The sequence below is a fragment of the Hylobates moloch genome, unplaced genomic scaffold (genome assembly GCF_009828535.3).
Source record: "Hylobates moloch isolate HMO894 unplaced genomic scaffold, HMol_V3 SCAFFOLD_4, whole genome shotgun sequence".
NCBI classification, from domain to species: Eukaryota; Metazoa; Chordata; class Mammalia; order Primates; family Hylobatidae; genus Hylobates; species Hylobates moloch.
In genome coordinates this window covers 99,953,593-99,977,921 of record NW_026652279.1, presented here as the reverse complement: position 1 = coordinate 99,977,921, position 24,329 = coordinate 99,953,593, and the positions used below count along the sequence as shown (strand labels likewise).

Sequence of the window (24,329 nt, the reverse complement as noted above, 5' to 3'; positions counted from 1 at the left end):
CAAAATAAAGGGATGGAGAAAAATCTACCAAGCAAATGGAAAACAGAGAAAAGCAGGGGTTGCCTCAGACTAAACAGACTTTAAACCAACAAAGATCAAAAAAGACAAAGGTCATTACATAATGGTAAAGGGTTCAATTCAACCATCAGACCTAACTATCCTAAATATAAATGCACGCAACACAGGAGCACCCAGATTCATAAAGGAAGTTCTTAAGAGATGTACAAAGAGACTTAGACTCCCAGACAATGCTCCAATGACAGTATCAGACAGATCATCGAGGCAGAAAATTAATAAAGATATTCAGGACCTGAACTCAGCATAGAATTAAATGGACACCCCAAAACAACAGAATATACATTCTTCTCACTGTCACAGGGCACATACTCTTAAAATTGATCACATAATCACATATAAAACATTCCTCAGTAAACGCAAAAGGACTGAAATCATAACCAAAAGTCTCTTGGATCACAGTACAATCAAATTAGAAGTCAAGACTAAGAAATCCATTCAAAACCATACAATTACATGGAAATTGAATAACCTGTTCCTGAACAACTTTTGGGTAAATAATGAGATTAAGGCAGAAACCAGTTAATTCTTTGAAACCAATAAGAACAAAGATACAACGTACCAGAATTTCTGGTACACAGCTAAGGCAGTGTTGAGAGGGAAATTTATAGCACTAAATGCCCACATCAAAAAGTTACAAAGATCTCAATTTAACAACCTAACATCACAACTAAAACAACTAGAGAACCAAGAGAAAACCAATCCCAAAGCTAGCAGAAGACAAGAAATAACCAAAATTAGAGCTGAACTGAAGGAGATTGAGACACGAAAAACCATTCAATAGATCAATAAATCCAGGAGTGTTTTTTTGGGGGGGCGAGGGGGGGATTAATAGACAGACTGCTAGCTAGACTAATAAAGAAAAGAGAGAAGACCCAAATAAACACAATTAGAAACAATAAAGGGGATATTACCACTACCCCCACAGAAATACAAATAACCACCAGAGATTATAATGAACACCTCTGTGCACATAAACTAGAAAATCTAGAAGAAACGGACAAATTCCTGGACACATACACCCTCCCAAGACTGAGCCAGGAAAAAACTGAAGCCCTGAACAAACCAATAATGAGCTCCGAAATTGAATCAGTAATAAATACCCTACCAACCAAAAAAAGTCCAGGACCAGATGGATTCACAACACAATTCTACCAGATGTACAAAGAAGAGCTGGTATCATTCCTACTGAAACTATACTAAAAAACTGAGGAGGGGGGACTTCTCCCTAACTCATTCTATGAGGCCAGCATCATCCTGATACCAAAACCTGGCAGAGACACAACAAGAAAACTTCAAGCCAATATCCTTGATGAACATCAATGCCAAAATCCTCAACAAAATACTGCCAAACCAAATCCAGCAGCATATCAAAAAGGCTTATTCACCATGATCAAGTAGGCTCTATCACTGGGATGCAAGTTTGGTTCAACATACGCAAATCAATAAATGTGATTCATCACATAAACAGAACTAAAGACAAAAACCACATGATTATCTCAATAGATGCAGAAAAGGCTTTCAATAAAATTCAACATCCCTTCATGTTAAAAACTCAGTAGGCTGGGGACGGTGGCTCATGCCTGTAATCCCAACACTTTGGGAGGCTGAGACAGGCAGATTACAAGGTCAGGGGATCGAGACCATCCTGGCTAACATGGTGAAATCCCATCTCTACTAAAAACACACAAAAAAATTAGCCAGGAGTGGTGGTACTCAGGAGGCTGAGGCAGGAGAATGACGTGAACCTGGGAGGCGGAGCTTGCAGTGGGCTGAGATGCTGCACTCCAGCATGGGCGACAGAGCGAGACGCCATGTCAAAAAAAAAAACTCTCAATAAACCAGGTATTGAAGAAATATACCTCAAAATAATAAGAGTCATCTATGATAAACCCACAGCCAACATCATACTGCATGGGCAAAAGCTGGAAGAATGCATTCCCCTCGAAAACTGGCATAAGACAAGGATGCCCTCTCTCACCACTCCGGTTCAACACAGTATTGGACGTCCTGGCCAGAGCAATCAGGAAAGAGAAAGAAATAAAGGACATCCAAATAGGAAGAGAGGATGTCAAACTTCCCCTGTTCACAAATGACATGATCCTATAACTAGAAAACTCCATAGACTCAGCCCAAAAGTTCCTTCAGCTGATAAACAACTTCAGCAAAGGATACAAAATCAATGTACAAAAATGACTAGCTTTCCTATATGCCAACATCAATCAAGCTGAGGACCAAATTAGAAACACAATCTCTTTGAAAATTGCCACAAAAAGAATAAAATACCTAGGAATACAGCCAATCAGGGAGGTGAAAAATCTCTACAAGAACTACAAAATACTGCTCAAAGAAATCAGAGATGACACAAACAAATGGAAAAACATTGCATGCTCATGGATAAAAAGAATCAGTATCATTAACATAGCCATACTGCCCAAAGCCATTTACAGATTCAATGCTATTCCCATTAAACTACCAATAACATTCTTCACAGAACAGAAAAAAAAAATTTTTTTTTAATTCTATGGAACCAAAAAAGAGCCCAAATAGCCAAGGCCATCCTAAGCAAAATGCAAAAACAACAAAGCTGGAGGAATCATGCTACCTGACTTCAAACTATACTACAGGGATACAGTAACCAAAACAGCATGGTACCCGTACAAAAGCAGACACACAGACCAATGAAACAGAATAAAGAGCCCAGAAATGAGGCCGCACACCTACAACTATCTGATCTTCAACGAACCTGACAAAAACAAGCAATGAGAAAAGGATTCCCTATTCCATAAACGGTGCTGGGATAACTGGCTAACCATATGGAGAAGATTGAAACTGGACCCCTTCCTTACACCATATACAAAAATTAACTCAGGATGGATCAATAAATGTAAAACCCAAAACTATAAAAACCCCTGAAGCCAACCTAGGCAATACCATTCTGGACATAGGAACCAGCAAAGATTAAGATGCCAAAAGCGACTGCAACAAAAGCAAAAACTGACAAATGGGGTTTAATTAAAGAGCTTCTGCACAGAAAAAGCATGCACACATATGTTCACTGCAGCACTATTCACAATAGCAAACACTTAAGAGTCATCCTAAATGCCTACCAATAGTAGAGTGGATAAAGAAAATGTGGTTCATATATACCATGGAATACTATGCAGCAATAAAAAAGAGATTATATACCCTGCAGGAAGATGGATAGGACTGGAGGCCATTATCCTTAGCAAACTATCACAGGAAAAGAAAAGCAAATACTGCATGTTTTCACTTATATGTAGGAGCTAAATGATGAGAACACAAACACATACAGGGGAACAACAGACACTGGGGTCTATGAAAGACTGGAGGGTAGGAGGAGGGAAAGAATCAAGAAAAATAACTAATGGGTACTAGGCTTAATACCTGGGTGATAAAATAATCAGTACAATATGACCCAAATTTACTTTTGGTAAATTTGGGTCCTGTTGGGTCATTTACCCATCATTTACCGTGACCCAAATTTACCTACATAAAAAAACTGCACATGTACCCCTGAACTTAAAAGTTAAATTTTTAAAGTGGATTTAGTATGACACATACACATACACACATTTATAGTTTCAAATTAAATGTTTCTGGTCTCTATTTAGTGTTCTTTTCAAAGTCCCCCAAAACTCACAATTAAAAAGGCAAAAAGCCAAAAAAGAGCAAGATGTTTTTAAAATATATCCCAAGTATCCAAAACAATTACCTGCTAACATTCAACACTGATAACATAGTCGAAAGTATTTCTATTTAGCTGGGCACGGTGGCTCACGCCTGTAATCTCAGCACTTTGGGGTTGAGGCGGGCAGATCACCTGAGATCAGGAGTTCGAGACCAACCTGGCCAACACGGTGAAACCCTGTCTCTACTAAAAGTATAAAAATTAGCTGGGCGTGGTGGCATGTGCCTGTAATCCCAGCTACTTGGGAGGCTGAGGCACAACAATTGCCTGAACCTGGGAGGTGGAGGCTGCAGTGAGCCAAGATGGTGCCACTGCACTCTAGCCTGGGCGACAGAGATTTCATCTCAAAAAAAAAAAAAAAAAATTCTACTTAGTGAAATAAAGACACAACAAATTTTAGAAAAACAATCCATTTTGTTAAACTACAATGCTGAAAATATAGGTATTCCTAATCTTTTGGTAATGCTTAAGTTATTTAAAAAAGGAGATAAAAATGCTACTTCAAACAAGCAGAAATGACAATTTTAATGAATAGTATTATCAGGGCTAGGCCTTAAGTGTGTACATTTTTAAAATAAATGAGTTGTCAGATTTGTAATGGTAACAGCTACAACGTTTAAGACTGGTTAAAGTAGCTGCTGTAATAAAGGAGTTACTCGCCTTGTAGTACCAATCCTGAAATTTTTTACAGCAGTCTTCACTGCAGAAATCTCTCACAACACCATCGAGTTCTTTAGTTGCTCCCTTCTTACAAAGCTGAGAACAATAGTTGCAAGTAACACATCTCAATCCTAAACGTCTTGCAAAATCCTGTTTGTATAATAATTTGCAGCCTGAAAAATATAAGGTTTATATATTAAAACAAAAAACACATGAAAACTAATTATTGAGCAGAGACAGATCTTAATTGGTCAAGATTTTTCCTCTCCTGATCAAAACTATAAAATCTACTATAATCAATATCAACCTACAAAAATTAGAACAGAATATGAGATATTTTATTAGATAACATATTATCTAACATGTGGGTTAAAATAATGTTTCAAGACATTAAAATCTAGTAATGTCTCAGAATTATTTTATTTGTTCTATTTAAACAGAATCTTGCTTGGGCCTGGGAAATAGATAGAATTTTAAGTATCAAAGTAAGCATACCACAAATAGGCATTTTAGAAAAAAGAACAATGTAGACTACTGAGAGGCTCTGAGTAAACTTATAGAGATATTCAACTTAATTAGGCATTTTAGCTAATTTTTCAAGCTTACCTCTCTTACATGGACCTTCAGGGAAATAAAACAGATTTATTGACTTGCCCAGAGAAAATACTTTTGTTATCTAGTCCTTTAATGAAATATTTTTTTCTACTACATAAACGCATTAAGTATTTTTACATATCTTATTTATTCCCTATAATACCTCTACGAGGATCAAGTAACTCTATACTTACACTGTGCTATGTAAGTAGAATGACTTACATGTTATCTACTAAAATCCTATTCATCCTTTCATAAGGACCTCAAATTATACCCCTACCACAAATGCTGCCCACCATACCTAGTTTAAAATGACATTTCCTATCTGCAAACATGAAGTGCGATTGTTTTCTATATAATTTATTTAGCAATTATTTATGTACTATCCTATGACTTCTGTTACCTTGAACTATATTTTAAAATATTCTTTAAAATTTACCTTTATTAGCTTTATCTAACTAGAGTTTGATGGTAGTATTAGGTATTATGTGTTTTGTTATTTCTGACAGGTTCTAGCAGAGAACTGGGTGCAGTAAGAGAAAGCAAAAAAATATGTCATTTAACAGGAAAAAAAACACATTCTTTTTTAACATGGTATTACCCGTCTGAATGTATAAATCCCTCCAACTGAAAATTATCTTCTTGAATGTCAATTACCTATTTGCTAATTGTCTATTTTAGTAAAGTCCATATAATCCAAATGGTAGACAATTAATGACATATATGAGCAATCAACATGTATGTTCAGATTTATGAATCAGTAAGAATGTCACTGCACAACTCAAATGTAAAAAGACTAATTCAGAATCAATCTTCTCAATGAAACATTATAAGATTTGTCATCTTTCATTATAGCTTTACTCTTAAATAACAGAGAAACATGGTTACTTTCCATTCCAGGTGAAATGTACAAAATTAAGTAGGAATGCCTTGTTTTATAAGCAAGCAGCACTCTCTTAGGGACATGACTTTACATTACATGTTAAGACTGTAAATGAACGCACTAGTTGAATGAACTGATAAATCTTTTTATTTTGCTGTCATTCTCTACTGCTGACATTTAGGATTTTCCCACCTTTCTCTTACTCCAAACTAGCAGTCAGGAATCCATATAAAAAGTAGATCCAGAAAAAAATATTCCTCATTAAAAAATTATAGGTGAAGATAGCAGACAGGAAAGCTGGGAGTTCAGTGCCATGGACCAATAGAAATAGAATAGAAAGTGAAAGCCAGCTTAGAGCAAGAATGTCACATTTGAGAACAGGAATAACAAAACCCCAAAACCCATCGCTACAATCCTAGTTCCTATCTCTGGATAAGTAGATTTAGAATTTGAATTCATCTGTATAATCTGCTGCCTGGCACCAGAACAGCAAAAATGTAGATAAGAGGAAAGGGAATTCTTGAACATACTAAAACAGAACCCAGTGTTTCCCTGGCACCCCAAATTGAATACCTGAAAGTATCTTCCCATTTTAGTACTGCCATATGTGATTTTCTTTCTGGTATACATATTGAAAACCTTTGCAGGTTAGGTAGTAAGCCGGGCAGGGAAAATGGAGCTAATGGAAAACAATTTTAAACCACTTGGAAAACCAACTTTCAGACCACAACATGTAGGTTTAGAAATAACACGGCATGGAAATGCTTTTATTTTATTCTAAAACTTTAATGAAACAAGAGGTTACCAAATTTTTAGAGATAAAACCATCTTGAAGCCCAGGTCTACAAACACATACAAAATAACAAAACAAGTCAGTAGAAACGTAAACTCAATTTTTGTTCAGTTACATTAAAATTGTGCAGCCACTCTGGATATATTATTTTGGCAAAAAACATTAAATATCAATAAATGTTATGAACAACACTGTATATACACTTGCCTTCACTACAGAAAGGTCTCTTAACGCCAGAGAAATTTACTGTTTCATGAAGAGTCTTCTCCTCTTGACAGTATTCGCAATACGTAACTATGCAATGCAATTTCTTATAGTCATCTGAACAAGTTTTGCTGCAGAACTGATGCACTTTGTTCTAAATGCACAATGGGAATCTTGGTAAGTATATGACAACCACCTTAAGAACAAGCTTAAGAAATAAACAAGCCACTTTTACAGAAGCAAAGTTCAATCATTTACCTATTTAATGTTAAGATCCTTGGGGATAAATTTCCTACAGGCCATGGATACCTAGTTTAACCAATTCACTGCCAAATTTAAACACAGCTCCACAAAATTCAGTGCCATTAGCTACCCTAAAATTACTCAATGAAAGTAAAAGTATCACTAAATAAGATGACAGACTGGTGTTGCTAACATAATTGGAGAAATGGGAAGAAAATGATGGAAAATACAGCATACGTAAACTGAAGAAAGATAAAAATTATGGCACTAATAATATTTTCAGTCAAAAAGAAAAATTCTTTGTTGAGTATAAACAAGTAGGCTCCATCACATTCCTACCACACACCTTAATAGTAACAGATGTATCATGGATAAAGTATTCAATTTGGTGCCATCACACAGTGTGCTGCTGAACTTGAGACTGAGTTGTTTCCCTTGAATGGAATATGATTAGTAATAATTTGTTTCTCTTGGGCCCAAACCCACAATAGCCAGAGCTACTTTTCAAATATCCACCCAAGCAGGTATGAACAAGTTAACACTTCCAGGGAGGCAGCTTTTCTCTCATTATTGAGCAGGCTACAGACTAAGTCTAAACCATTTACTTTACACTTAGCAAAGACATGTGAAGACCAGAATAAGGAAGGTGAGGGAGTCTGGGAATCAACTCAAGTAGTAAGGCAATCATTAGTGGAAAGTTGCCCCATTATGACTATGTAATTTATAGAAGGAGGAAGGCAACAAAGAAGCCACATGGAGTGAGGAGCAAGAGACCACTGAATTCTCAATCTCCCGGGGGGACACGCTCAACTCTCATTCAGTGTGGCAGTGTCTCTTAACTGTTTCTAACACTTAACCTCCATGTAAATAAAAGCAATACACCAAAACAACTGTCAAAGTGGAGTAGCATTGACATAAATGCAGTGAAAAGGACCTCATTTTGATCTAGTATCAAAAATTCAGTGTATGCAGGATCTTCATTTTCTATATGACACTATTATTCTGTGTGCTTGCTAATGGATTTCTTTCTTCATTCCCTCATCACTCCTTTATTATCTCTTACTGGGCCTTCATTCTTACTGCTGTTACTTAAAGGTTATCAGTTACTAAAAATCATCACTGGATGCCAACAACAGTCTCAAATAGGGATTGGTTTAAATGATCTGGAGACAGCACCAAAGCAAATAATAAACTAAAAAACGTTCCAGTCATTAAACTGTTAAAATGAAATTTCAGGTTTCCAAAGTATTTTAGAAATCATGTAACCCAGGCTGGGTGCGGTGGCTCACACCTGTGATCCCAGCACTTTGGGAGGCCAAGGCAGGTGGATCGCCTGAGGCCGGGAGTCTGAGACCAGCCTGGCCCAACATGGTGAAACCCCCTCTCTACTAAAAATACAAAAATTAGCCAGGCGTGGTGGCAGGCGCCTGTAATCCCAGCTACTTGGGAAACTGAGGCAGGAGAATCGCTTGAACCTGGGAGGTGGAGGTTGCAGTGAGCCAAGATCACGCCATTGTACTCCAGCCTGGGCAACAGAGCAAGACTCTATCTCAAAAAAAAAAAAAAAAGAAAAGAAAAAGAAAGGAATCATGTAATCCAGTTCTGGGTACCACCTTTCACTTAAGACTTAGATACTGAATGACTCACCAACAGCTGCTAATAAATTTTAGCTCAAGAACAGTGTTAATACTACATCTTCTAAATCTTGTATACCATTTTATCATATACTCCATGCACTACCTCCCACCCTGCCCCATCCCTAAAAGAGTGAAAAGAAACAATGGCCAAAGGCAAGCATTGCTCAAGAAAGCAATGGGCAGCCTGGGCAGTCTTGTCCATGTATCCATCTATTACTGCCCCCTTATGAAATAAAAGTCAATCATCAGAGTTATTGCTAATGGAGACATGTCAAAGCAAATTAGTAAACTAGTGAAAAAAGGGAAAAGAAAATAAACTTATAGTGGGATTCACAGGCCACTGTTCTTTTATTAAAACACAATTATGGCTGGGCATGGTGGCTCATGCCTGTAATCCCAGCACTTTGGGAGGCCCTAGCCAACATGGTGAAACCCCATCTCTACTAAAAAATACAAAAATTAGCTGGGCATGGTGGTGCCCACCTGTATTCCCAGCTACTTGGGACGCTGAGGCAGGAGAATCACCTCAACTGAGGAGACAGAGATTGCAGTGAGCCGAGATTGTGCCACTGCACTCCAGCCTGGGCAACAGAGCAAGACTCTGAGGAAAAAAAAAAAAAAGAAAAAAAAATTGCAGAATTGTATCATTTTATAAATGACAATGTGGTATATGACTAATACATTCTAATATGTACAGGTACTGAGTGACAGAAAATATAGTTCTCAGATAATACAGGACAGGGAGAAACATGGGACAAAAAAAGGAAAACAATTGCTCTAGGTACGTAGCTAAACAAAATGACATTCTGTACACTATTATGAACTTATACAATATATCAGGAATATGACTTCAGTAATTTTTCTTGGACCTAAAAAGAAATAGATCCTTTGTTGGTTTTCCACTCCCACATGAGAATAATCCAATCACAAAAAAAATCTGAAAAGCATATTCTTATCTACCAAGATATAGGTTTCCAGATGGAAATACAATACTTATTTTACTAGATTTTCTTTTTAGCACTAGATAACACACAATACAAAATACAACTTGCCTCCCATTCCAGGATTTCTGGTTTTGAACAAAAGGAATTTTTGCAGTAGTTGCATTTCAACTGAATATCACTTGGCGCTACAAACTGGCCATTTGGAGATGACTGCATACTTAGAGCCTAAAACAAAGAACAAAAGATACTAAGTCTGACATGTATGTTTGAATTTCTATTTGTGATTACTGTCATATATCTACGATGTCCAGAAAGTAATATGCATCTTGCTTAGATATCTTTTCAGCACATAAAACTCACTTCCAAATCTTGTCCTTAAAAATTATAGTATATGTTAGTTTTATAAAACTGAAATTAAATTTTTTACCCACAGAATTATTATTTACCTAAAATAAGAAAAGAAAAAAAAGAAAAAATCATACATTCAATCATCATCTGTTCACTTAAAGAAAATGTAAGGAAGTAACAGTAAGCAAATAATAGTGAGGTTAAGTTGCCCATGTTCTGAACTAACAGAAGTTTAAAATAACAAAAACAAGAACAAAAACCTAGTTCTTATTGCTATCTCCAATAATCATCAAATATCTAATTTACTAATGTTTTGTGCCACTGCATCCCTACTATAATTTTCATTCCAAGTCTACCAGCGAAATAGGCCTATGTTGGTTGGCCAGGCGCAGTGGCTCACATCTGTAATTCTAGCACTTTGAGAGGTCAAGGCGGGCAGATCACCTGAGGTCAGTAGTTCGAGACCAGCCTGGTCAACATGGCAAAACCCCATCTCTACTAAAAATACAAAAATTAGGCTGGGCGTGGTGGCTCATGCCTGTAATCCTGGCACTTTGGGAGGCCAAGGTGGGAGGATCACAAGGTCAGGAGATCAAGACCACCCTGGCTAACATGGTAAAACCCCGTCTCTACTAAAAATACAAAAAATTAGCTGGGGGTGGTGGCAGGTGCCTGTAGTCCCAGCTACTCAGGTGGTTGAGGCAGGAGAATGGCGTGAACCCAGGAGGCGGAGCTTGCAGTGAGCCGAGATCACGCCACTGCACTCCAGCCTGGGCGACAGAGCGAGACTCCGTCTCAAAAAAAAAAAAAAAAAAAAATTAGCAAAAAAAAAAAAAAAAAAAAAATTAGCTGAGCATGGTGGCACATGCCTGTAATCCCAGCTACTCGGGAGGCTGAGGCAGGGGAAATCCCTTGAACCCAGGAGGCGGAGGTTGCAGTGAGCTGAGATCACACCACTGCACTCCAGCCTGGGTGACAGAGCAAGACTCCATCTCAAAAAAAAAAAAAAAGGAAAAGAAATCAGCCTATGTTACATTTAAAAATTGATGACTTCTTCAAAGTTAGGAGAAAAAAGATTTACACACTGGTATTCATACCAGGAATTTTACTATTCCTTTTTTTAAAGTTAAAACAATTTACAGACAGGACGTCGTAGCTCACACCTGTAATCCCAGTACTTTGGGAGGCAGAGGCAGGAGGATTGCTGAAAGTCAGGAGTTCGAGATCAGCCTGGCCAATATGGCGAAAGTCCGTCTCTACTAAAAATACAAAAATTAGCTAGGCATGGTGGCAGGTGCCTATAATCCCAGCTACTTGGGAGGCTGAGGTAGAATCACTTGAACCCAGGAGGCAGAGGTTGCAGCGAGCCAAGATCATGCCACTGCACCCTAGCCTGGGCGACAGAGTGAGATTCTGTCTCCAAAAAAAAAAAAAATTTACGGAATAAGACACAATATAAGCATACATGGACATTGACAGATTTTTTTCTAATTCCTAATCTGAATGGTGAGGACACTGGTTTTAATTATCATTCTTTTTAACCATATTACTCATATATTACATATAATCTTAATGCATGAAATGGTTAATAAAAATTAGCTATTCAATGTACAGTGGAAGGAGGAAAAAAAACTACCATTTTTAAAACTTCTGCATACACTGTACAACACTAAGTTTGTGAAAAATAAAATATACAGATTTGAGACTATCAGATGAATAAATTTAAAAAATAAAAGCCAACATTACCCTTAGCGTTTCCAAAAAATTTGAGCCCCATTAAAGTTAACCAGTCTTTCAAAACAAATGGAATATGCTACAGTCTGAATGTTGGTGTTCCCCCACAAATTCATAGGGTGAAATCCTAAACCCCAAGGTGACAGTATTAGAAGAGGTAGAGGCTTTGAAAAGGTGATCAGACCATTAGAGCTCCACCCTCGTGATCTAATCAGTCAGTACTATTGTAACAGAAGCCTGAGGGAGCTCGTTTGCTACTTTCACCATGTGAGGACACAGCAAGAAGGTACTATCTATGAGGAACAGACCTTCAACGGACAACAAATTGCCAGTCTTATTAACCTCCAGACTATGTGAAACAAGCTTCTATTTATAAGCTACCAGTCTAAGGTATTCTGTAACAGTAGTCTCAATGGACTAAGAGGGAATACTATCCTATTATCTTACTTTTAAAAGGAAAAACATCTAATGAAGATATAAAGTTCAAAATACATGGTTTGCTTTATGATAAAGGGGAAAATGTTGCTTTTCTGTCAATTTTGTATTATTTATATGCAGAGTGATGAGGCTGCCTGTAGGCCTATCTGGATGTATTCCTCAAAATAAGAGCCTAAATTAAGTACAGTCGGTCCTACATATCCATGGATTTAACCAATAGAGGATCAAAAATTAAAAAAAAAAAAAAAAAGATGATTGCATCTGTATGGACATGTACAGTCATTTTCTTCTTGTCATTATTCCCTAAACAATACAGTATAACAACTCTTTACATAGCATTTACATGGCATTAGATATTAAGGGTAATCTAGAGGTGATTTAAAGTACACGGGAAGACTTGCATTGTAGGTTGTATGCAAATACTATGCCATATTATATAAGGGATTTGGGCATCCCTGGAATTTTATATCTGCAAGAGGTCCTGGTACCACTTGCCCATGGATATCAAGGGGTAACTGTATATCTTAAAATATACAATGTACATATACAGAGGATCTTATCAAATCATGGGTGATACAAGTTTCAATTAAATGCAAAGGGTAGTTACAACATTTTCAATTATCAGTTTAGTTTATCCAACAATATCAAAAAACAAAGTTCAAGATCTGACAAGTAGCATGCTATAGACACTGTCTTCCTCTCTTCTAATTAATAATTATTCCTTATTTCTAGTTTAAGAAAAGCCAACAAGTCAAAAGCAGTATCTACCACTGTAAAGATGTATCAATGGCCATGATCCCAACTTCTAAAATAACAAGTTAAGTCTTAAATGTGGTTTATCACCTAAGCTTAGTGAGAATATTACTATTAACAAAAACTGACATTCACTTGAATTCAAAAACACCTCAATTTAAATACTAATAAGTGATATAGTAACTATTATACTTAAGAAACTATATTTTCAGTTTAAATAAATTAACATAGAGCACAGTACCTGGAACAAAGCAGAACTGTTGGATGAATTAACTCATGAAGCATGGCTTTATGCACGGGTTTGAACCTTTGGGTAATACCCTGAAATTTTTACACACAACAGGTAAACCTAATCGTATCACCTAACTAATGCTTGAATTCCCTCTAAACTATTCCTTCCTAGTGGTCAACCAGTTTAAGTTTGAATGCTTCCCAGAATCTATCTTCTGAGACTATCCACACTCCAAATTTGAAGAACTATGTCAGAAAGTCTTTCTTTACATTTACCAAAATGAAAAATGTCTCCCTAAAACTGATCTTGTATTAAATTAAGGCCTAGTGCAAAAAATCTAATTCCCTCTTTACATGGTCCATTTCTAACATATGAAGAAAGCATGTATTCTTATCACTTCCAGGCTAAATACATCTAGGTCCTCCATTCATTTGTCACATAAGAGTTCCCCTTATGGTTCACATTTTATTCAAACCATCTAATAAGAAAAAACTACACATCAGCACTGAACTAAACTATATTAAAATTTCTTTTCCTTCAAAATCTGTATCAGAGTAATAATTATAATTTCAATTAGACTATCCAGGCTAAAATAGAAAACTGGTACAGCCATATACTCTGTGACTAGGATATCCACCTTCCAATTTGACCCTCAACAAGCTACATAAAAATTAAGATAAAATAAAGCATATTATATTACACTGATTATTTTCTATGTGTATTTTATTGGGGGCATGGGTTATGCAAAATAAACAACAAACCTGAAATTTAGCCACACAACTGGAATTGCAAAAGTTATACAGTTTTCCATCAGGCATTGTGGCTTGGTACTGAGGTAAGGAGTTTCGCTTACAAAAATGGCAAATAATTCCCAAACCTAGGAAAGAAAAGGTACATATCTGATTTGTTAATAAAGTAATAAAAAAGCTTTTTTTAATCTTAACTGCTAAGATTATAGAAGTTTCTGTTAAAAAATAAACTATTATTATTTGCACCTTCAATACTGAAGATTATGTGCACCTTTAAAATATTGTCATAACGGACTCTCATATTATGCCACTAAAACATACATAGATACAGAGAAAAAAACTCAGTTTTGGGTAATTTTTTAGATGGAGTAACAATTTTAGTTAAGAACATAGATATGAAGAGAACTAAAAAAGTAGTACAAAACAATCAAAATAATTAGAAGTTTTCAAAAAGATTAATATAAAATAAAAAGCTGTTAAAAACAAGCATAAAAACATTAAATAAGAGTATTTATGCAAAAAGTAATTACATTGTAAAGTTTTTTTAACTGTCCAAATATGTGAAACTTACTTTGTGATTTTGCATATTTTGTCTTGTGACTGTTCATACAAGCAGTTGAACAATATGGCTCCATATATCCATTAGGACCTATACACTGAGTCATATCAAAAAACCTGCACTGTGTTCGGCAACCAGTACAAGTTGTCAGTTTTCCGTATTTCTAAAATTTGAAACGTAAAAAGATAATTTTTAAGACTACAACTTAACTAGAAAAGAATTACCAATTTTTCATTACACTTTTTGTCTCTGCAAAACAATCCTGTTAATCTCTAAACAGGTTTAGAGCCATGAGTCTTCATCTACATACAAACTATTAACTATGCAACAACTGTTAAGGTCCAAACAAAGCAATGATCATCAGCTAAGTCGCCTTCAAAAATAGAATGTTTTTCTCTCTATTATATTTAGTTTAACAAAATCCCTACATAGAGTTAAGTAAAACCTGAAAAATTCAGGAAAAAGGCACAGTGCTTTTTGTTTACAATGAGGACATACTTCTTTGTCATTTGACAAAATAAATTAAATGGAGCTATGAAATATAAGCCTTAATAATAAAAAGTATGGTGAAGAATGAATTTGAAGATTTTAAATCCTTTTCCCACTGAGCTGCTATTGTTCCAAGCACTTTTGGAACTTCTCTTAAAAATGATTTATCACCTATCTACTACATTTGAAATCTCATTAAACCACAATAAAATATAAAAAATTTTTTGAATTAAAAAAATTTAAACCACACTCAAAATGACTTCTGGCTATAAAATGAAGTAAATAATTCATCAGTAGATACTAATAAAGTTAATCCTCCTGCCAAAAGTGAATACAGTAATGTGCCAAATAACGATGTTTCACTCAATGATTGTAATGCCATATTTCTACTGTACCTTTTCTATGTTTAGATATATGTAGATACACAAATACTTACCATTGTGTTACAACTGCCTGCAGTATTCATTACAGTAACATGTTGTGCAGGCTTGTAGCCTAGCAGCAATAGGCTATATGCCATTTAGGTTTGTTTGAGTACACTCTGTGATGTTCACAAAACAAACTTGTCTAACGATGCATTTTTCAGAATGTATTCTTGTCATTAAGCAATGCATGACTGTATGTGCCGCCAACAACAACAAAAGGAGATAAAGAATATGAGGGCAGGGTGTGGCTCACACCTGTAATCCCAGCACACTGGGAAGCCTAGGGAGGTGGATTGCTTGAGCCCAGGAGTTTGAGACCAGCCTAGGTTCAAGCAATCGCCTGGCTATTTTTTCTGGTGAGGGTGTATTTTTTTTGTAGAGAACTGCTTGAGCCCAGGAGTTCAAGAACAGCCTGGGCAACACAGCAAGACCCCATCTTCCACAAAAAGAAAAAAAAGGGTAGAAATAAAAACGAACGGCTAGCCTTCAAGTGCAACTTGTTTTGATCCTCTTTCTGAGTGGGTGCAGAACTCTGTCATAATCAAGTTAAATCAAATATCACAAATCATGTTGCAAAATAATTGCATCCTTTTTCCACCTGATGTTGCAATTAAATCCGTCTTCATACCCACGAGCATCTATACAATATGAAAATATAAGAAGGCTTCGAAATGTTCCACGGATAGCATAAATAATAGGTGTTCTAGATAACAATCAGGCCAAAAATAACAATTGAAATGAATACACTGCATGGAAAAATGTCACAAATACCACAGGGTTTCAGAAAATGAAAGTAACAAATGGAAGGTAAAAATAAACAAAAAAAATACAATCAACATCAAGAAAAAGGTCTTTCAGCTTGAAATGAATAGAAAAAGTATAAGAACACACAGCTGTTTATGTGCCAGGAATGCATATTCATTATCATCTTATTAAAACCACTTATGCTGCCTACTTCCTCATTTACTGAAATATCAACTAAAGGAAGCCCGAAATTTTGCTTTTCAAAGTGGAAATCAACTCATTCTTTAATGATAGGTCTTCCTTCAAAAATATTTGTCAACTGCAAAAGAACGGTGACAAGGAAAAAATTTAAATGGCTGCAATCATATTATATCTTATTATGATGTGTAAGTATAATAGAGGAGAATGCTCTGTTTTTTTTTTTGTTTGTTTCCTCAGGTCTATTTGATGACTTAAATTTCTATACTGGAAAAGGGACAAAAACAAAGCAAATCAATGAAACAGAATATAAAATGCTCAAAACTTGAAACTACAGTACAAATTAGTAATGCTATAAAATATTCGGGACAACTGCCACTATGTTGCAAGTTTGCAAGACAGAAAAACCAGCTCCCACTACGTGTCTGTAGAAGGCCTCCATGTATCAGCACCTATAAGGAATTCTTTTACTAATATAAATTAAGTTCCACCATCTAATCAAATCATGGATTTGATTTCTATTTGAAACATTCTTCAAACTGACCGAGTGAGTCTATCCCTTGGATTTGTGATCCCAACACTGATTTTATTGGCAGAATGATTAAATAATTGGTAACAGTTTTAAGACATCAAGTAAACATGGAGTTATGCAACTGTTTCACACAGACAAATAATTTTATCTAAAGAGAATGAAGGCCGGGTGCAGTGGCTCACATCTGTAATCCCAGCACTTTGGGAGGCTGAGGTGGGCAGATCACGAGGTTGGGAGTTTGAGACTAGCCTGGCCAACATGGCAAAACCCCATCTCTCCTAAAAATACAGAAGTTAGCCAGGCATGATGGTGCATGCCTGTAGTCCCAGCTATTCGAGAGGCTGAGACAGAAGAATCACTTGAATCCGGGAGGCAGAGGCTGCAGTGAACCAAGATCGCGCCACTACACTCCAGCCTGGGCAACAGAGTGAGACTGTCTCCAAAAAAAATAAAATTAAATTAAAAAAAAGAAAAGAAAAAGAAAATGAGAAAGTACTATCAGAATGACAGAATCACTGAGAATATTTCAATACTGCCACTTTCACAGCTAACGCTGCCTCAAAGAACCAATTAATGAAAGAACATTAGCCAAAAGAGAAATACAATTTTATGCCATGTTTACTCAGCTTCATATGTAAGCAATCAAAATAACCATATTTAAATTTCATACAAATTTATCTGCATCCTATAAACACACATTTAGTGATGTAAAGGAACAAAGCTTTGTGGAATAAATTCAGAATTAAAATATTCCCTTTTTGGGCATGGGGAAAAATAAGCCTACATATAATTTCAGTGAAAAAGAATGAGATAGAACCAAGTGAAACAAGATATGGATAAGGTAAAAGGTAGATATGGGTCAGTTTATGACAAATTAGCTCATTTTCAGTCTACTCATTTAAAAGATGTACCTTATATTTTAATTTTAACCAATTTCACATGAATATCAAAACTGTCACAATTTTACAACTTCTCCCAAATTTTCCTTCTACATGTAGGAAATATATTTCATTTTGGTACATTTGGACCAATCAAGTAGACCACATGGGAAGGTAATCAAGAAAGAATGGCTTGAGGTACCTGTTGCTGCAAATCTAATTTAGGAAATGGGGCCCCAAGATACAGGCTGCATATTATCTACTTTCCTGGCCACATTCAAATACAATATGAACTTTAGTCCGTGACATCACACAGTAAAAAATTTACCTTTATATTTACTAACCTCTAACTGAAATTTAACATTCTCTTTCACTCTGATTGGAGGCAACAAACTTACTTCATTAGTTTAATAGGGCCTATGACTGTCAAAAATAAAAATTCCCAATTTTTATATCACTCTCAGTATCCCTTAATATATCAATTACATTCAACTTTACTTCAAAATTGTAGTTATTAACCACTGTATTTTATTCCCAAATACATTAAAATAAAGCAGCACATTTCAAAAATTTAAAAAATATTTTGGTAACTATATTTTGATATAATTGGTTGTCTTTGTAATCATAGGTATTTTATGCATTTAATAACATTCTGAGAATGAATCTGTCCTTATTACCAAAGGAGTCCAAAGCACTGAAATAGTGAAGAACCTTGATTAGAAGAAGTGGCAATAAAACTCAAACAATGACATAATATTGTAATATTTATTATACTAAATAAGATAATTTCAAGTAAAAATTACAATTCATTTATTCAATAAAACCTGGAAATCATCTCTTCATATTACAAGATTTGTCTGTGCAGAGAAAAAAGGGTTTAAAAATTTATATACCATCATGTTTTACTTTTCTCTATTACTGTATAATTTACAATTTTTCTTTTAACAGACATATTCTAACTTTGTGATTTAAGGATTTTTTTCTAATTGACAACAAATGCTAAAAATAGTGGGTGAAAAGTTTGCTTAACTTAAACAGATACAGAGGGAAAAATAGCAACTTTACCCTGGAGAAACCTGACAGACATCCCCTTAAACAAGTTAACACACAATAATGGAACACACAGACATCATGTGCTTCCTGATGTGCATGAAGACGGACACAACATCGCTTATGAGGTATTCATGCCAAAAATGCATTACCTCAATCTAATCTTGGGGAACTATTAAACAAACACAAACTGAGGGATGCTCTCCAAAGTGGTATTCAAAATGTCAAGTCATAAAAGACAAACAAAAACTAGGGAATTACTTAGATTAAAGCAGAGGTAACTTCCACTCCCAACTAACAGAAACTAGATTTAAACCTCCCACTCACCTTTAACAACTAGAAAATTAGACACACACACAAAACAACAATGGTTTTCAAACTCTACACAAAAGGTAGCACAGAACTGTATACCTAACAAAAGGGAAACAAATCAAGTGAGTCCTGTGGCTACCAAAACTTGAGGCCTAGAAGTAGCTGGGGGAACGGGAGGTTAACAGAGCCTACTTACTAGTTTCACTGAGTTGAGGAAACACAAGACTTTCAAGGCAGCTAGAATTTGGGAAACAGAGTACTGATGATGATGGAGCTGCACAAAAAAGCTCTGATCTTAAAAATACGTCTATAGACATATTTTGGCGGAAAACTGATCTGTGCATTTGTGAGAAGAAAGCACCTGTGGCCAGAGAAAGAAACCCAGAACCACAAGAAAGCATTAGGCTAACAATTCCCAAAGAACACACACAGCCAGGAGTACTCTGTATTGCTACCTGTTCAAGAGTGGGATGACCTTGTAATACGGGGGAAGATTCAGGTCTCTCCAGGTATCACCACGGTAGTATGAATAAATAGCCCCAGACTAAAGTTTGCTCTACCAAAGTCTTTTCAAAAACTTAAAAGCAAGCCTCAAAAGGATCCAAATAATTCGAGGTTAATTTGACAGCATGCCAGAACAAAGTCCAACAAAACATTTAAAATAATACAACAAAATCCAGCAACCAAAAATGTAAAATTCACAATATTCTGAATCAAATTTAAAAATGACAGGCATTTTGTTAAAAAAAAAAAAAAAAAAGGCAGGAAAACATGACTCATTACCCAGAAGAAGAAGAAAAAAAAAATCAAACTATAGAAACAGATCTAGAAATGGCAGATATGAAAACAGTAAGGCTGGGCATGGTGGCTCACACGTCTAATCCCAGCACTTTGGGAGGCCAAGGCAGGCAGATCACGAGGTCAGGAGATTGAGACCATCCTGGCTAACACGGTGAAACCCTATCTCTACTAAAAATACAAAAAATTAGCCAGGCATGGTGGCAGGCACCTGTAGTCCCAGCTACTAGGGAGGCTGAGGCAGGAGAATGGCATAAACCCGGGAGGCAGAGCTTGCAGTGAGCAGAGAGCGCGCCACTGCACTCCAGCCTGGGCGACAGAGCAAGGATCCATCTCAAAAAAAAAAAAAAAAAGAAAAGAAAAAAAAAAAAAGAAAGTAGACAAAGACATTAAAAGAACTATTATAAATATGCTAATATATTAAAATATTAGTGGAGGAAAACATGAACATAACTAGGCAGGAAATAGAAGATACAAAAGAGACCCAAATGAAACTTTTAGAGATGAAAAACATAGCATCTGAAAAAATATGCTGCATGGTATTCACAGGTGATTTTAAAAGATCAGCAACTTTGGAAAGATAGAAACTTTCCAAAATGGAGTACAGAAGGAAAAAAAGACTAGGGAAAAACAATACAAATACAAACAACAATGCAAAACAAATACAAAACAATACAAAAACAATACAAAACAATACCAAAAAAACAAAAAACAACAACAAAAAATAAGCCTCAGTGACTGTGAGAAAGTGGCAGGAATTATCTGGAATTGGGGTCTCAGAAGAAGAGAGTTGGGAAAAGGCCTAAAAAATATATTTAAAGAAATAATGGGCCAGGCGCGGTGGCTCACGCCTGTAATGCCAGCACTTGGGAGGCCGAGGCAGGCGGATCACCTGAGGTCAGGAGTTCGGGACTAGCCTGACCAACATGGAGAAACCCTGTCTCTACTAAAAAAATACAAAATTAGCCGGATGTGGTGGTGCATGACTGTAATCCCAGCTACTTGGGAGGCTGAGGCAGGAGAATCGCTTGAACCCAGGGGGCGGAGGATGCGGTGAGCCGAGATCGTGCCATTGCACTCCAGCCTGGGCAACAAGAGCAAAACCCTGTCTCAAAAAAAAAAAAGAAAAGAAAAGAAATAATGGCCTGTGATCCTGTATTGGATTCTAGACAAGAAATAATTGTTTTTCATTTGTTGTAAGGGACATTAATGGACAAAATTTGAATACGCTCTATTGACTAACCTGATAATAATAGCTTACTGATGTAAATTTCATTATCTTGATAACCGTACTACAGTTAAAAGTCTTCCTAATTTTAAACACTTATTACTCATTACTAATTCATTTATCTAGATTAACAGAAATACAGACTTAGAAATTTTTTTGAAAGAAAGGTTTTTTTTAACTTTTCAGGTAGGCACAAAAGAGAAGATTTTTATATTCCATTATTAAATGCCTACTGTGTACAAGGTATTGTGCACTAAAAAAATTATATCTGAAAATAATTTCCTAAGAACATAAATATCTAAAGACAAATGAGCGTATCACAAGAAAATACATGTAAAACTAGTGAAATTAGAAATCTATGTCTTGGAGATAAAGAAAACATTCATCATTTGATACAATTTAAGTTTGGAAATTTTAATATATTTCAAATTGGACAAGATTTTTCAGATACATATTAATGACAGTAGTAGCAGTGCTCGAAAATGTTAAGGCCTTGAACTCCATTTACATTCCTGCTTACCTCAGGCTGCATTAAGAAAGAGTCCTGCATGTGATCTCGAACCTCCTTCAGGAAGCTTGGATGGCTACCTACCTAAAAAAAGATTTTAAAAGACTTTATAAACACACACAAAGAATAGCTGCTAGATTGAAAGGTAAATAAGCATTATGTAAAAGTTGCTTCTCAATTATATTTTGTGACTTACAAACTCATTCCAACTTTTAAAAATGTCTGCCTGTCCTGTCCCCACTACTGTTGCCCAACTTAAAGAATTATCAAATAATTTTATCTTAGAAAAAGTGGTATAATGATAAAACAGTAATAATGGGCTAAGGAATTAAAGATAGACACTTAGATCTGACTCAGCTCTAATTTCTGAGTAAAATCACTTCTAATTTGGAGTGTTCTCTCTTTAAAACCTATTTAACACTTATAATGAAACTCAAAGCTTTCTAAGTTAAGTCATTTGGAGATTACACAGCTACAATTTCCACCATATGCAAAATGGATTAAGAAATTCTTTTTTTTTTTTTTTTTTGAGATGGAGTTTTTGCTCTGTCACCCACGCTGAATTGCAGTGGCATGATTTTGGCTCACTGCAACCTCCGACTCCTGGGTTCAAGCGATTCTCCCACCTCAACCTCCTGAGTAGCTGGGATTATAGGCGCCTGCCACCACACCTGGCTAGTTTTTGTATTTTTAGTAGAGACAGAGTTTCACCATGTTGGCCAGGCTGGTCTCGAACTCCTGACCTCAAGTGATCCACCCACCTCGGCCTCCCAAAGTGCTGCAATTACAGTCGTGAGCCACCGTGTCTGGCATGTTTGAGAAATTCTTTTGAAAGCACATATAACAGCTTCCAGCACGTAATATGAATACATATCCTTACTCCTTGCACAAAAGTTTTAAAAGACATGCTTCCTGCTTTCCATGAAAGTCAAAATACTATGCTAGAAAAGGAAAACTACTGAAAGGCATGGGACAAGCGTTATACAGTCTCCATTGCCAGGATCTAGATTATTAACTAAGTGTATCAATACACTTCAGAAACTAATTGAGCAATGAGAGCACATATAAACAACAAAAGGCAGCTAAGTTAAATGTTACAGACAAAGGTCAAAGGGGGTGAGGGGAAAGTAAGGAAGGATTATGATACAATTTTAGCTCCCAGGCTGCAGAAAAAGAAGACATTCACTATAGCATCTCATGTAGTTGTCTCTAAACACATCCAATTGGGTCTCTTTATCAGTAAAACAGTAAGGTATGGACTCCCACCTACTTATTTAACTAATGAATTGTGAACATATAGTATGTAAGTATAAAACATGCAAGTAATTTTAAAGAATAAACACTATTTTAAATAATTTTTATTTAATAATAGTACAAAGAACATTTTCTCTATCCACTGGAGTAGAATCATGTGGTGTCAGTAGAGGTTATGTGGGGAACAGTATAAGGAACTCCTACTCCTCTAGTCAGGGTGGTATCAGCTAATGTCCAGAAAGGAGCCAGAACTCCCATATCCACTCAGCAATAACAAGAAGCTGCTTCTCCTCCACAGGTGTAGAGAGGCCAAGGACAGAGGGTGACCTTTTAACTCCACTTGGCAATAACACAGTACTCAAAATGTTCAAGTTTCAAATAAAAAAATCATTTATCATGCCAAACACCAGGAAAACTATAATTTAAATAGAAAAGGACAATCAACAGATGCCAACACCAAAATTACAGAGATATTGGAAATACCTGACAAAGATTTTAAAGCAGTCATCATAAAAGTGCTCCAATAACCAATACACATGCACTTAAAAAACAAATGAAAACACAGAAACTTCTAGAAAAGAAATAGAAGATATAAAGAAGAATAAAATGGAAAGAATCAGTGAACTGGAAGATAGAATAAGTACCCAACCCGAAAAACAGACTGGGTGAGGGGAAAAGTAAAACAGAGCCTTAGGGATCTGTAGGCTTGCAACAACAACAAAAAAATGGAACATTCATGTCATTGGAGTCCCAAAGGGAAAGGAAAAAGAGGACAGAGTTAGAAAAGTCCTCCAAAAACACTACTGTTTGAAATGTCTCAAATTTTGCAAAAAGACATAAATCTACCGACAGAAGGTTAGCAAACACTAGGAAGGATAAAACCCAAAGAAACACCAAGATACACCAAATTCAAATTTCTGAAAACCAAAGACAAAGAAAAAATCTTGAATCTGGCAAGAGAAATGACACACCTGTAGGGGAAATACAGTTGAAACAGCACCCTAGAGAAACAGTAAGACAACAGCTCCTCTACTCCACAGACCCTAATCCCATTCACACAAGAAAAGGCCAATTAGCCTAGACTTCCACCCTGGCCCAGCTACGATGTGATGCCTCACCCCAGCACCCTAGCCATGGTAAAGTCAGAGAAGGTCAAGTAGGAAACTTGAACTTCCACCCCACTGGGGTGGTAATTAGACACCTTAACCACCTCTACCCTAACTGAGGTGGTCTGACCTAGAAGAAAGTCAGAGCTTTTACCAACAACTTGCAGTAAAGAGGCCAAGACTGACATCACAGAATCTGAGGAGCAGTAAAGGAAAGAACGAAGAAAAGTAAGCAAAAGCCTAAGGGGC

At 36.1% G+C, this 24,329-nt stretch overlaps 1 protein-coding gene across 4 annotated transcripts in view; it reads right to left on the bottom strand.

The window, feature by feature from the left end:
- LOC116467169 (zinc finger MYM-type protein 2) overlaps nt 1-24,329 on the bottom strand; it is a 142,727-nt gene that overhangs the window by 46,017 nt on the left and 72,381 nt on the right. For all 4 annotated transcript variants that reach the window (XM_058437786.1, XM_032150692.2, XM_032150693.2 and 1 more), the window contains 6 exons: nt 21,733-21,804; nt 14,571-14,721; nt 14,012-14,127; nt 9,854-9,970; nt 6,925-7,075; nt 4,448-4,620 (listed from right to left, as the gene is read on the bottom strand). In XM_058437786.1, coding sequence (XP_058293769.1) covers nt 4,448-4,620; nt 6,925-7,075; nt 9,854-9,970; nt 14,012-14,127; nt 14,571-14,721; nt 21,733-21,804 — 780 coding nt within the window. The remainder of the gene's footprint in view (nt 1-4,447; nt 4,621-6,924; nt 7,076-9,853; nt 9,971-14,011; nt 14,128-14,570; nt 14,722-21,732; nt 21,805-24,329) is intronic.